Raw genomic sequence first — 13,214 nt, forward strand, 5'->3', positions numbered from 1 at the left:
ATTTTTTTTTCTGGGGTCCTGGGGGGTCACTGAGGGGTCAGGGGGGTCCTGGGGGGGTCACTGCGGGGTCAGGGGGTACGCGGAGGCCACGAGGCGCTGCTTGTCCCACGTGTAGGTCTGGATGGTGGTGGCTTCGCCCCCCAGGCTGACGTGGCACCTGCAAGGACAGCCGAGGGTGACCCCGGGTCCGGGACCCCCGGGTGGCCGCCAGGGCACCCCCTCGGGCGGTGGCAGCCCCCTGCCCGCGGTGCCCGCACTCACTGGCTGTCGGGCCGTGCCAGGAAGCAGAGGGTGAACAGCGCCAGGTCGAACTCGGGGCTGGAGCCCACCAGGAGCGACCCCCGGGATTTGAGGTGCCCGTCCCAGCTGAACCGCAGCGACAGCACGTCCGGGAAGGCTGTCCACTGCCGGGGGGGGACACGGAGGGGACAGACAGACAGACAGACAGACAGGGGGACACAGACCATGCCGTGGGTGCCCATCCCGGCACGGCCAGGAGCTCAGATCACTGCCGGGGGTCTCACGGGGGGCACCGGGGCGGGCAGGGGGTACCCAGGTCAGGGGGGCAGGGACACAGAATCCCGCGGGCACGGACACGGGGGACATGGACACGGTGTGGCCTCGGGGACACCGGGGATGCTGCAGGGCGGGATGGAGGATGGGGACAGGGGACAGCCAGTGGGACACGGGGACCACGAGGTTCCAGGGAAAGGGAAGTGTGGGATCTCAGGGGCACTGTGGGTGGGCACAGCGACCCTGGGGTCATCCAAGGGGACACAGACCGTGGCTGGGGACACTGCGGGGGAGGGGGCAGGAGGGGAAGCCAAGGGCGGCTGCAGTGGGTGCCCCGCTCTGTGTCCCCACCCCCTGCTTGGGGAATCCCCCCTCGTGTCCCTGGGTCCCCTGTGTCCTCTGTGCCCATGTCCCCATGTCCCCCCCTGTGCCCCCTGTCCCCACTCATGGGCCCGTCCCAGGTGTAGCCCAGGTACTGCAGCCACCCCCATGTCCCTGTGTCCCCCTATGTTCCCTCTGTCCCCTATGGGGACAGCATGGGGACACATGGGGACAGCAGGAGAACACCATGGGGACATGGGGTACAGCCCTGGGGACACGTGGGGACATCGTGGGGACACATGGGGACATGGGGCACAGCCCTGGGAACAGGGTAGGGAATGTGAACAGGGGGGTTCAGCCCTAAGAACAGGGCAGGGGGACAGGAGGGACACTATAGGGACACTGAGGGGACACTGAGGGGACACTGAGGGGACACTGAGGAGACACTGTGGGAACACTGTAGGGACGATGTAGAGACAGTGTGAGGGCAGGGGATTCACTATGGGGATTCACTATGGGGACAGGACATGGTGGTCACAGGGGGAATACTGTGGGGACATCCTGGGGACATCATGGACACTGTGGGGACACTGTGGGAAGACTGTGGGGACAGGGGGAATACCATGAGGACACCGTGGGGACAGGGGGAACACTGGAGGGACACTGCAGGGACAGGGGGAACATCATGGGGACATCATGGGGAACATCATGGGGACACTGTAGGGACAGGGGGAACACCATGGGGATAGGCGGAACAGCGTGGGGACACCGTGGGGACAGGGGGAACACCATGGGGATATCATGGGGGCAGAGGGATCACCATGGGGACATCGTGGGGATAGGGGGGACACCGTGGGGACATTGTGGGGATCGGGGGGACACTGGAGGGACAGGGGAACACCATGGGGACACCGTGGGAACACCATGGGGACAGAGAGAACAGTGTGGGGACACCATGGGGACACTGTGGGGACAGAGGGAACACCGTGGGGATATCATGGGGACACCGAGGGGACAGAGGGAACACCATGGGGACGCCATGGGGACACCGAGGGGACAGGGGGGACGCCATGGGGATATCATGGGGACAGAGGGGACAGCACGAGGACAGCGCGGCCGCACCCTTGGCGAGCACGAAGCGCTCGAGCAGCGCCAGCACCGGCGTGGCCAGCGCGGCCTCCAGGAAGCGCTGCTGCTCCCGCAGCTCCGCCGGCGGCTCCGCCTCCGCCCGGCCCGGCCGCGGCTCGTAATTGTCCAGGAGGGCGAGGAGCGCCGAGAACGTGGGAACGGCCAGCAGCTCCGGGGACACGCGCGAAAACAGCCTGGGAATGAGCGGGGCGGGCGTGGGACTGGGATTGGGATTGGGATTGGGATTGGGATTGGGATGGGATTAAGGGGAACTGGGGTTGGGGTTAGGGTTGGGACCGAAGTGGGTTTGGATTGGGATTAGGATTGGATTGGAAATTAACTGGGGTTGGGATTGAGGCAGGATTGGGATTGGGGTTGGGATGGGATTGGGATTAGGGGATTGGAGAGGACTGGGATTGGGGGGGATTGGGGTGGGATGGGACTGGGGTAGGATTCGGGGGGATGGGGGGATTTGGATTGGATTGGGGTTAGAATTGGGATGGGGTTGGGACTGGGACTGGAATTGAGATTGGAAGGGGATTTGGGTTGGGATGGAGGGCAGGGATGGCGACAGCTGGGATCGAGGGGTGAGGACAGAGCCAGGGGGGTTGGGACAAGGGACAGAATGGAGCCGGGTGGGATGGGGAGAGCCAGAGGGGCAGAGGGGGGGCATGAGGGGGAACACGGGGGCGCTGAGACCCCCACCCTGTCCCCATCCCTGTCCCCCCCTGTCCCCCCCGTCCCCTCCTGTCCCCACCTGTCGCTGCCCGAGCCCTGCAGGTTCAGTTCCAGCTGGCCCGGCCCGGCCCGGTTCGAGTCCGCGGCGAGCAGCTGCTCCGAGAGCTCCCGGAGCTCCGCGTCCGACACGGCCCGGGGCTCCGGTACCGCCCGGGGCTCTGGAACCTCCCGGGGCTCCGGTACCGCCCGGGGAGGTTCCGGCACCTCCCGGGGCCCAGGGGGAACGCCCCCGGTACCGGTACCGGTGCCGGTGACCAGCAGCAGCCACAGCAGCCACGGAGCCATCGCGGCGCCCCCCGGGCCCGCTGTCGCTTATAGCCACCCCTATCGCTGTCGCGATAACGCGCCAAGGTCGCGACGTGACCTCGACAGACCCCGGGGGGGCCACCCGACCCCCCCCCGGGGGGGCTGCACCCCCAATTCCCCTGTTTGGGACCCCCAGGGGCGGTTTGGGGACTCGCCCCCCTAAAATTTGACCCCTCCCGTGGTTTGGGGACCCCAAATCCGCCTCCCCACGGGGGTGGGGACCCCCAAACCCGCCCCCCCGCCCTGCCCGGGGCTGTTTAATGTTTAAGGGACCAAATGTGGCCCCTCAAGGACTTCCCAGGAGGGCGCGGCCCCTCCGCCCTTGGGGGGCTCTGGGGGGCTCTGGGGTTCGGCGGAGCCGGGATTTGTGCGGCCGGGGGGGGTTGGGGGAGGGGCGAGATTTAGGGGGCGGAGCATAGGACAGAAATAGTCCCGCCCCCTGCCAGGAGGCGCCGCCCTGCCTGAGGGACGTCGCGCGCATGCGCAGTACAGAGATGGCGTATGAGGATGTGGGCGTGGCCATATCTATATACGGATAAGGGGCGGGGCCTAAAGGCGAGCAGAGGGCGGGGCTCAAGGGCGTGGCTATGGGGCCACAGGGCGGGGCGGGAGATTCTGCGCAGGCGCAGTGCGGGCGGGCGCGCGCGGGGCGCGGGGCCGTGGTTTAAAGGGGCCGCGGCGCGGGGAGCCCGGAACCCCCCGGGACCCCCGGGACCTTCCGGGACCCCCGAGCCCCCCGGCACCCCTCGGCACGCCCCGGGACCCCCGGGAGCTCCCCGAGCCCGCCATGGTCTGCGGAGGCTTCGCCTGTTCGCGCAACGCGCTCTGCGCCCTCAACGTGGTTTATGTGGTGAGCGGGGGGGGCCGTGAGGGGAATGGGGACCCCTCAGGGCTGAGGGGGCCGTGAGGGGAATGGGGACTCCTCTGCTCTGGAGGGGATGGGAGGGGTCTGGGGACCCCTCAGCTCTGGGGGGACCGTGAGGGGATTTGGGGCACACAGTCCCGGTTCGGGGGACACGGTCCCGGTTTGGGGGGCACAGTCCTGCTTCAGGGAGGCACGGTCCCGGTTCCGGGGCACAGTCCCGGTTCGGGGGACACGGTCCCGGTTCGGGGATGAGGGGCGGGCTCAGTCCCGTTTTGAGGGGCACGGTCCCGATTCAGGGGCACGAATAATCTTTGAGGGGGGGGCCCATAGGGGTCCCCCAGCCCCGGGAGGGGCACAAAGGGATTTGGGGGGGCCCTGTGGTGGTGGCGGGTGGTCCTGATGGGCACTGAGGGGTCTGGGAGGGTCCCATTGCAGTGGGGGGTGGGCACTGGATGGGTACACGGGGCAGGACCCCCCCACAGCGACCCCCCCTCCTCCCAAACTGGGAGCTGCCCCTCCCCCATCCACTCCCCCCTTGGGGGCTGGGAGGGGGGGGTCACAACCTCCCCAAATCCAGCAGGGCCCCCCCATCCCAGCACCCCTCAACTGGTCTGTACTGGTTTACACCATGACTGGCACCCGTGACCCCCCCCAGTGTGTGCCGCCCCCAGACCCAGTGGGGGGGAGCAGGGGGACACTCCCCCCCCTGCTGTCACCACGGGGGTGTCACCGTGTCCCCTCCCAATAAACACACGACACTGACCTCGGCTCGGGCTCATTCTGGGGTGCCCCCCCGGGAGCAGTGACCCCCCCGGTGACACAGGACATGCAGTGGGGGGGGCACTGCCCCCACCCCTTTATTGGCAGGAAAATGGGGAACCCCAAAAACTGCCCCCCCCCCCAAATCCAGCCCCTGGGGGGGGTTCAGGGTGTTTGGGGCGGGGACACCCCTCAGTGCCCCCCTCAAGCACCAGTGGGAGGGGTCCGGGGGGGGTTTTGGGGGGGTGTCACCCCACAATTGCACCGCACAGGTGGGAGAGTCCTGGGGATGTTTGGGAGGGGTTTTTTTTTGGGGGGGGGTCACCCCTCACGCCCACCCCGCAGGTGGGGCTGAAGGCCAGCAGTGCCTGGGGCAGGGGACAGGGACATGGGGGGTGGCACTGCTGTGACCCCTCCCCAGCGGGGTGCAGGGCTTGGGGGGCGATGGGGAGGTGCCATCCTGTGCCCCCCAGGTGTCCCCGAGGGCCACACTCACACAGAGCATCCCTGTGCCCCCCCTGTGCCCCCAGAGTGTCCCCAGTGCCAACCTGTGTGTGCCCCCAGAGTGTCCCACCAAAGTGTCCCCAGTGCCAGCCCATGTGTGCCCTCCCCTGATGCCCCCACATGTCCCCAAGTGTCCCCTGTGCCAGCCCATGTGCCCCCACCTGTGTCCCCTCCCCTGGTGACCCCATCCCTGTTCTGGTACCCCAAAACTGTTCCAGGACCCTCATCCCCCCCCGGCACCCCCATCCCTCCCTTGGCACCCCCATCCCTCCCCTGGCACCCTGTCCCTGCCCTGGGACCCCAAAACTGTTCCAGGACCCCCATCCCTGCCCTGGCACCCTGTCCCAGGTGCCCCAGGGTACCCCGCTGTCACCAGCCGATGTTGGGGTGCCCGAGGTGTCCGAGCAGAGCCGCCTCCCGCAGGTGCTGGGGGGCACCCCGGCCCCCCACAGCAAGTGGCGGCATCTGGGGGGCCCGAACCCCGCAGGGAGAGCCTGGCACCCCCAGCTCCAGTGCCCCCCCCGGCTCGGGGCATCCCAGTGCCCCCGGGGCGTGTCCCCCCCCCACGCCCACCCGGGGGGGTCACGGGGGGGAGGGGCTGAGTCACGGGGTGGGGGAGGGGAGGTGAGATCCCAAAATCGCTTTATTGGCAAATAAATAAACCCCAACCCCCCCCCGGGGGACACTGCAGGGATGGGGACACCGTGGGGACAAGGCCACCTCCAGGGAGTCACGGCCACCACCCAGGCTGAGGCTCCCACAGGGTTGGGGACACCATGGGGACAAGGCCAGCACAGGGCGTGTGACACTACTGGAGCGCCATGGGGTGGGGGCTACTGCCACCACGGCCAATGTCACCGAGGGGTCAGGGCCACCTCTGGGCTGGGGTCACCACAGTGCTGGAGTCACCCACAGGGTCAGGGCCACCACGAGGTCCAGGGCTGCGATGACACTGGGGACACTGCAGTGTCAAGGCCACCCCTGGGGTCAGTGCCATTCCTGGTGGTGAAGTCACCACTGCGGTCAAGGTCTCTGCACTGTCCCCAATGTCACCAGTGTCCCCTTGTCTCCAGAGTCTCTGGTGTCCTCACTGTCCTCAGTGTCCCTGGTGTTCCTGGTGTTCCCAGTGTCTCCTTGTCTCTGGAATCTCTGGTGTCCCCAGTGTCCTCATGTCTCCAGTGTCTGTAGTGTCCTCAGTGTCCCTGGTGTCCCCATGTAGCTCCAGCACCTCTGGTGTCCCCAGTGTCCTGGGTGTCCCCAGTCCCCTTGTCTCCAGAGTCTCTGGTGTCCCCATGTCCCCACCATGTCCCCATGTCCCCGCTGTCACCGCTCCAGGAAGCGCAGGCTGATGGGGGCGCCGGGGGCCAGCAGGGTGCGGGTCATGGGGCGCACGCGGCCCCCCCCGGGCTCCGGCCGCACCTCAAAGCGCAGCAGGATCTGTGGGAGCAGGGACGGGTGAGTGACACCGTGGGGACACCGTGGGGACACCGTGGGGACACAGGGACACCCACCTGTGCCAGCGCCATGTGCAGCTGCAGCTCGGCCAGGCGGCGCCCGACGCAGCTGCGCGGGCCGAGGCCGAAGGGCAGAGAGGCAAAGGGGTGCCTGGGGCCGGGGGGGTCCCCGGGGGTGTCCCCAGCGGTGTCCCCAGCGGTTTCCCCAGTGTCCCCAGCAGTGTTCCCGGTGTCCCTGTGGCGCAGCCAGCGCTCCGGGCGGAAGGCGTTGGGCGCCGGGAAGAAGCGGCTGTCACGGGACGTGGCGTAATGGCACAGGGTGATGAGGGTCTGCAGGGACACGGGGTCAGGGGGGACATCCTGGGGACACCTTGGGGACACCCTGGGGACACTGGGACCCCTGGGGTGTGGGGTGTCCCCCTGGCTCACCTGGCGTGGCACCAGGTAGTCGCCGACGCGGATGTCGCACTCGGGGATGACGCGGGCGTTGGCCGGGATGACGGGGTACAGCCTGCAGGGGGGACAGCCGGTGTCACCTCCCTGTCCCTGTCCCCATCCCTGACCTCGGCCTGTCCCCACCTTCATCCTCATCCTCGTCTTCATCCCTGCCTTGTCCCATCCTCATCCTTGCCGTGTCCTGGTCTTCACCTCCATCCTCATCCTTGTCCCCATTTTGTCCCCAAACCCATCCTGTCCCATCCCCGTCCCTGTCCCCATCTTTATCCACATCCTTGTCCCGTTCCCATCCATGTCCCTCACCCCTGGCCATGTCCCCATCCCCATGTCCCTGTGTCCTCATTTCTGTGTCCCCATGTCCCTGTGTCCCTCTGTGTTCCTGTCCCCATCTCCCAATCCTTCTCCCCATGTCACCATGTCCCACGTCCTTTCCCTGTCCCATCACTGTCCCCCTGTCCCCATCCCCATGTCCCTGTGTCCCCATCCCTGTGTCTCTCTGTCCCTGTCCCCATCTCCCAATCCCTCTCCCCCTGTCCCCATCCCCATTGTCCCCATGTCCCCACCCCCATGTCCCTGTCACCTCAGGGTCTCCTTCACCACAGCACGCAGCAGTGGCAGCCGTCCCAGCGCAGCGGCGGTGGCAGCAGCGGTGGCACCGTCGGTGGTGGCACTGTCACCGCTGGTGGCCCCGCTGGTGGCGGTGGCAGCCACCAGCTGGCGGTGCAGGGCCGCCTGTGCCCCCGGGTTCTGTGCCAGCTCGTACAGGCTCCAGGCCAGCGTGCTGGCCACCTGGGGACACACGGTGACATCAGCGGGACCCAGAGTGACAGCAGGGACACGCCAGCGTCACCCCCTCACCGTGTCCACCCCGGCCAGCAGCAGCTCGGTGACGTTCCCGTAGATGCTGGCGACAGGGACGTGCTCCCGGGCCAGCAGGTCGGTGACACACGTGTCCCCCTCGGCCAGCGGCCCCCGCGCTGCCACCTCGGCCACACGCCGGTCCACGTGTCCCTTGGCTGGGGACAATGACAGCCATCAGTGCCACTGTGGCCGTGCATTGTCACCGAGTCCCTGTCAGTGTCACCACGGCCATGCAGCATCAGCGTGTCCCTTGGGACATGGCAGGGGACTGTCACGGTCATGGGACATCCCTGTGACCCCACGGGGTGTCTCGGTGTCCTTTGGATGTCCCCATGTCCCCTCTGTCCCCTCACCACGGCCCTGGGATGACCCCCTGTGTCCCCATGTCCCCTCATCTGAAGGTGAACAGGAGTGTCCCCACGTCCCCATGGCTGGGGACATCCCCATGTCCTTCTGGGATGTCCCAGTGTCCCCATACAATGTCCTGGTGTCCCCATGGGATGGCCCATGTCCCCATGGGAGGTCACCATGGTGTCCCCATATCCCCACTATCCCCATGTCCCTGTGAGATGGCCCATGTCCCCATGGGAGGTCACCATGGTGTCCCCATGTCCCCAGTGTCCCTGTGGGATGGCCCATGTCCCCATGGGAGGTCACCATGGTGTCCCCATGTCCCCCTGTCCCTCACCGAAGGCGAAGAGCTGGTCCCAGGCGTGGCAGAAGGCGTCCCAGGGCGCGGGGACGAGGCGCAGGAGGGGACGTGGCAGCGCCATTGTCACCAGCGTCAGCGCCAGCACCGTCCCCACGCTCCGGAGCACGGCCTCGGTGGCCGCAGGGGCGTCCCCGGTGTCCCCAGTGTCCCCCAGGCAGCCCAGGCGGGAGGAGAACAGCACCCAGGAGATGGCTGTGGGACAGGGGGACAATGGGACATGGGGACATCATGGGGACATAGGGACATGTGGACACTGGGGATATGGGGACACGGGGACACTGGGAACACAGGGACACTGAGACATGGGAACATGGGGACATTGGGACATGGGGACACTGGGGATTTGGGGACACGGGGAGCGCTGGCAGGGTATTGGGGACCCCGGGGGGTGGCAGGAGACCTGGGGTGCCCATGGGGGGTACGGGGGTCCCTCTGGGGGTCCCAGCCCTTTGGGGTTCCCCATCCCAGTTTCAGGGTTCCACATCCCTTTTGGGATGCCCAAACCCCCTTTTGGTGTTCCCCATCCTCCTTTGGGGTTCCCCATCCCCGTTTAAGGTTCCCCATCCGTTTCGGGGTTCCCCCTCCCCTTTCGGGGTGCCCCCTCCCTTTGGGGGATCCCTCTTGGGGTTCCCCATCCCCTTTAGGATGCCCAAACCCCCTTTTCGAGGTGCCCCCTCCCCTTTTCGGGGTTCCCCCCCCCTTGGGGTGCCCCTCACCCTCGAGGCCGAAGCGGTTGAACTCGGTGCCGATGTCGCGGACGATGCCCCGCGGGTGTCGCCGCCGCAGCCGCTGCAGCCGCGCCACCAGCTCGGCCACGGCCGCGGCCACCGGGCCCGCGAAGGCCTCGGCGGCCCCCGGGCGGAGCAGCCCCCGCGCCAGCACCCGCCGCGACCCCCGCCACGCCTCGCCCTCCCTGGGGACGGGACAGCGTCACGGGACAGAGGGAAGGGGGACATGAGGACATGGCTGGGGGACAAGGGACATGGCAGAGGACAAGATATAAGAGACAAGGGACATGGCACAGGACAGGGACAGGGGGACAGGGGACACGGCGCAGCAGAAGACACAGGGGAGACAGGGGACATGGCTGGGGTATGGGGACACAGGTGACACCGGACACAGAGGGGACACAGGGACATCGGAACATGTGGGAAGAGGGGGACAGGGACACGGGGGATGTGGATGGGGACATGGGGGACACAGATGGGGACAGGGGTGAAGGACAGGGACGTGGCAGGGACAGAGAACACACAGGGATGTGGGACACAGTGACAGGCAGGGACACGGGGAGGGACAAGGACACGGGGGAACATGGGGACAGGACACATGTGGGGTCAGGGACACACAGGGTGAGGGACAGGGGACTTGAGTGGGGACACGGGCAGGGCACGGGGAAGTGAGGGGCAGGGTATGGGGACACAGGGGACACGGGGGACACAGGGGACACGGGGGACACACAAGGGACATGGGGGATACAAATGGGACACAGGGGACACGGGGGATGCAGGTGGGACACAGAGGGGACACAGAGGGGACAGTCCCCCCGTGGGGCACTGCCAGGTGTGATCAGGGCACCTGTGAGAGCCACCAGGTGCACCTGTTGGGGACAGCTGGGGACAGCTTTGGGGTTTGGGGTCCCTCCCCCGGCCCACGCGGGGCCGGGCCCCCCCACTCACAGGGTCAGGAGCCCCCCCGGGACCCCCCGCAGGTCCCGGTGCTGCTTCCAGGGGCAGCTGAGGGCGCGCCGGGGCTCGGGGCCCTCCTGCCGCAGCACCTGGGCCACGAGCGCGGGCTCGGCCACGTGAACCGTGAGCACCGGGCCGAAGCGGGCCCGCCACACCGGGCCGAACCGGGACAGGCCGTGGACCTGCGGGGACACGGGGAGGGTCACATCAGAACCGGGGGGGGACACGGGGGGTCGCACCGGGCTGAACCGGGACCGGCCCGAACCGAGAACCGGGCACGGACCGGCGGGGGGAGGGGGGCGACACGGGGAGTCCCGAACCGAGACCGGGACCGGGCTGAGCTGGGACCGGCACCAGGCGGGGGTGAGGGGGGATCGGTGTCACCGGCGGTCACACCGGGGGTCACGCGGTGCCGGGGCTGCCGCAGGGCACGCGGGGCGGGACAGGAGCAGGGCAGGTCCCGGCGTCCCTGCGCTCCCGGACCTGCCGTGACCCCCCGGGGGTGACCTGGCCTCGGTGCCACTGCCAGACTGGGGGTGGCCCTGTCCCTGTCCCTCTGTGTCCCCCGCCCCGGGGTGACCCCGTCCCCGCTGCCGCTGCTCCGGTCCCCCCGAGCCCGGGCTGCTCTGGCCGTGCCCAGCTCGGGGTCCCCCGACCCCACCCAGCCCCGGGGACAGCGATCCGTGTCCCGTGTCCCCCCCGGGGTGGGAGGACCGCGGTCCCTCCTGTCCCCTCCGAGCCTCGGGGTGGTGGCACTGAGGTCCCTCCAGCCAGGACGGTGACACCGGGGTCCCCATCTCCTCCAACCCCGCCCCAGGGGTCCCTCCAGGCTCCGGAGCAGCGGCAATGGAGCCTCCCCGCCTCCTCCAGCCCCGGCTCAGAGACCCCGGGGCTCGCAGAGCCCCCAGCCCCATTTAGAGACTCCAGGGTTCGTGAAGCCCCCAGCCCCATTTACACACCCCTGGGTTCCCGGAGCCCCCAGCCCCATTTACAGACCCCGGGGTCCCCGGAGCCCCCAGCCCCATTTACCTGCATCTCGTGCAGCTTCCGCACCCCTCCCCGGCACAGCAGCTCGAAGATGAAGGCGGCGGAGCTCGGCCCCGGCATCTCCGCCAGGCCCCGGGGCCGAGAGGGCTCCGGGGGGTCCCGGGCGGTGCGGGGCGGCGGAGAGGCAGCGGGGGGCACCGGGGGAGGCCGGGGGACCCCCGGCTCGGGCGGGGAGCGGGGCAGCAGGGCGACCCGGGCGGGCAGGCGCAGGCCGGGGGACATGGCGAGGCACCGGGGCTCGGGTGGCACGGGGGGGCACGCGGGGAGGGCAGCGGTGGCACCGGGGGATGCGGGAGGGCGGTGCTGGAGGCGGCGGGGACACCGGGGGGACACGGCAGGGCTCGGGGAGACACGGGGGGACCCTGCGGGGCTCGGGGGGGCGCGGGGCCGAGCCTCGACTGCGGGGGGGGCCCCGGGCCGGGGATTTATAGCGCCCACGTGCAGCCGGGCAGGCCCCGCCCCCTCCGCGGGAGCCACGCCCCTGGCCCCGCCCCATAACAACAAACTGGGCCTATACCCCGCCCCTTTGCCCTAAGCCACACCCCCCAGTTGAATTATTTGCATAATAGCTTTCCTCGGCCAATCAGCGCGCAGCGGGGGCGGCTCCGCGGCCCCGCCCCCAGGGCGCGCACACGCGAGGGCAGAACCGGGAGCGCGCACGGCCCCGAGCCCCCAAAACACCCCGGTGACCCCCAAACCCCAAAGCCTCAGTGACACCTCCGGAACACCAAATCCCCCGGTGACACTCCCAGAACCCCCCGGTGACACCCCCGACACCCCAAACTCCTCCCGGTGACACCAATCCCCCCCCCAGTGACATCCCCGACACCCCAAATCCCCCCGGTGACCCCCCCGGACCCCACACCGGCCGTGGCCCCCCGGGGGTGTTTTGGGGGTGCCGCTCCCAGCAGCTCCAGCCCGGGGAGGGGCCGGTCCCGGAGGGGCACACGCTGCTCCCCCCAACCCCCCCAGTACCGGATTCCCGGGAATTCCCGCCCGGCAGGACCGGAAAGCCCCCGGAGCGTGGGGGGAGCGGCACCGCCACCCCCGGGGGTTTCTGCGATGGGGAAACTGAGGCAGGAACCGGCGCCAGGCTCGGGGCTGGGGCCATTCCCGGCACCGGGACCCCCCCGCCCCCTCCCCGAGCAGCCTTGGGGACATTTTGTGACTTTATTACAAAAGGGGCGGTGGCACGGGGGGGTCACGGCGCCGGGGGGGGGTCGGGGCGGCGGCGGAACACGGCGGTGCAGGGGGGGCGCCCCGCCCGCCGCGCCCGCTGCCCCTCCTCGGTCACCGCCGGCAGCAGCGGCAGCAGCGGGTCCGCGGCCTGGGACACGGGACAGACAGCGGGACAACAGCGGGACAGCGGGACAGACACCGGGACAGACGCCGGGACAGCGGGACAGCGGAACAGACAGCGGGACAGTGGGGACACCGGGACGGACACCGGGACAGCAGGACAGACAGCGGGACAGCGGGACAGACAGCGGGACAGCGGGATAGACAGCGGGACACAGCGGGGACACGGCGGGGACAGCGTCAGGGCCAGCCCGAGGACAGCGGGCACCTCCCCAGTGAGCCCCACGCTGCCCCTGCAGTGAGAGCCCGCTGTGCCCCAGTGCCACCACAAACCCCGGTGCCACCCCCAGTGCCAAGAGAAACCCTCAGTGCCACCAGAAACCCCAATGTTACCCCATAACCCCAATGCCACCCCACACTCGCAGTATCCCCAGTTAGTCCCCCAGTGCCACTCCACAAACCCCAGTGCCACCCCCAGTACCCCCAATTCCCCCAGTACCCCCCAGTGTCCCCCAGTCCCACCCCATAACCTCCAAAGCCACCCCAAAACCCTCAGTACCCCCGTT

The 13,214-nt window shown here is 68.9% G+C and overlaps 2 protein-coding genes across 3 annotated transcripts in view; both read right to left on the minus strand.

Moving 5' to 3' along the window:
• Positions 1-5,765: 5,765 nt before the first annotated feature.
• Positions 5,766-12,151, minus strand: LOC121356351 (25-hydroxyvitamin D-1 alpha hydroxylase, mitochondrial). Of its 2 annotated transcripts, XM_041472645.1 has the most exons (10): positions 11,623-12,151; positions 11,332-11,590; positions 10,294-10,484; positions 9,334-9,530; positions 8,594-8,809; positions 7,903-8,060; positions 7,625-7,833; positions 7,018-7,099; positions 6,646-6,918; positions 5,766-6,571 (listed from the first exon to the last, which is right to left on the minus strand). In XM_041472645.1, the coding sequence occupies exons 2-10, from the start codon at positions 11,569-11,571 to the stop codon at positions 6,458-6,460; spliced, it is 1,680 nt and encodes a 559-aa protein (XP_041328579.1). In that variant the 5' UTR covers positions 11,572-11,590; positions 11,623-12,151; the 3' UTR covers positions 5,766-6,457. The 2 variants fall into 2 exon arrangements, with proteins under 2 accessions (XP_041328579.1, XP_041328580.1); XM_041472646.1 differs by having other exon boundaries at positions 11,332-12,151.
• Positions 12,152-12,550: 399 nt separating this feature from the next.
• METTL1 (methyltransferase like 1) overlaps positions 12,551-13,214 on the minus strand; it is a 4,385-nt gene continuing 3,721 nt past the window's right edge. Inside the window, exon 4 of the mRNA XM_041472652.1 lies at positions 12,551-12,676. Within this exon, the coding sequence (XP_041328586.1) occupies positions 12,551-12,676 (126 nt within the window). The remainder of the gene's footprint in view (positions 12,677-13,214) is intronic.

Source organism: Pyrgilauda ruficollis, unplaced genomic scaffold (assembly GCF_017590135.1).
Source record: "Pyrgilauda ruficollis isolate IOZ18807 unplaced genomic scaffold, ASM1759013v1 scaffold295, whole genome shotgun sequence".
Classification (NCBI taxonomy): domain Eukaryota; kingdom Metazoa; phylum Chordata; class Aves; order Passeriformes; family Passeridae; genus Pyrgilauda; species Pyrgilauda ruficollis.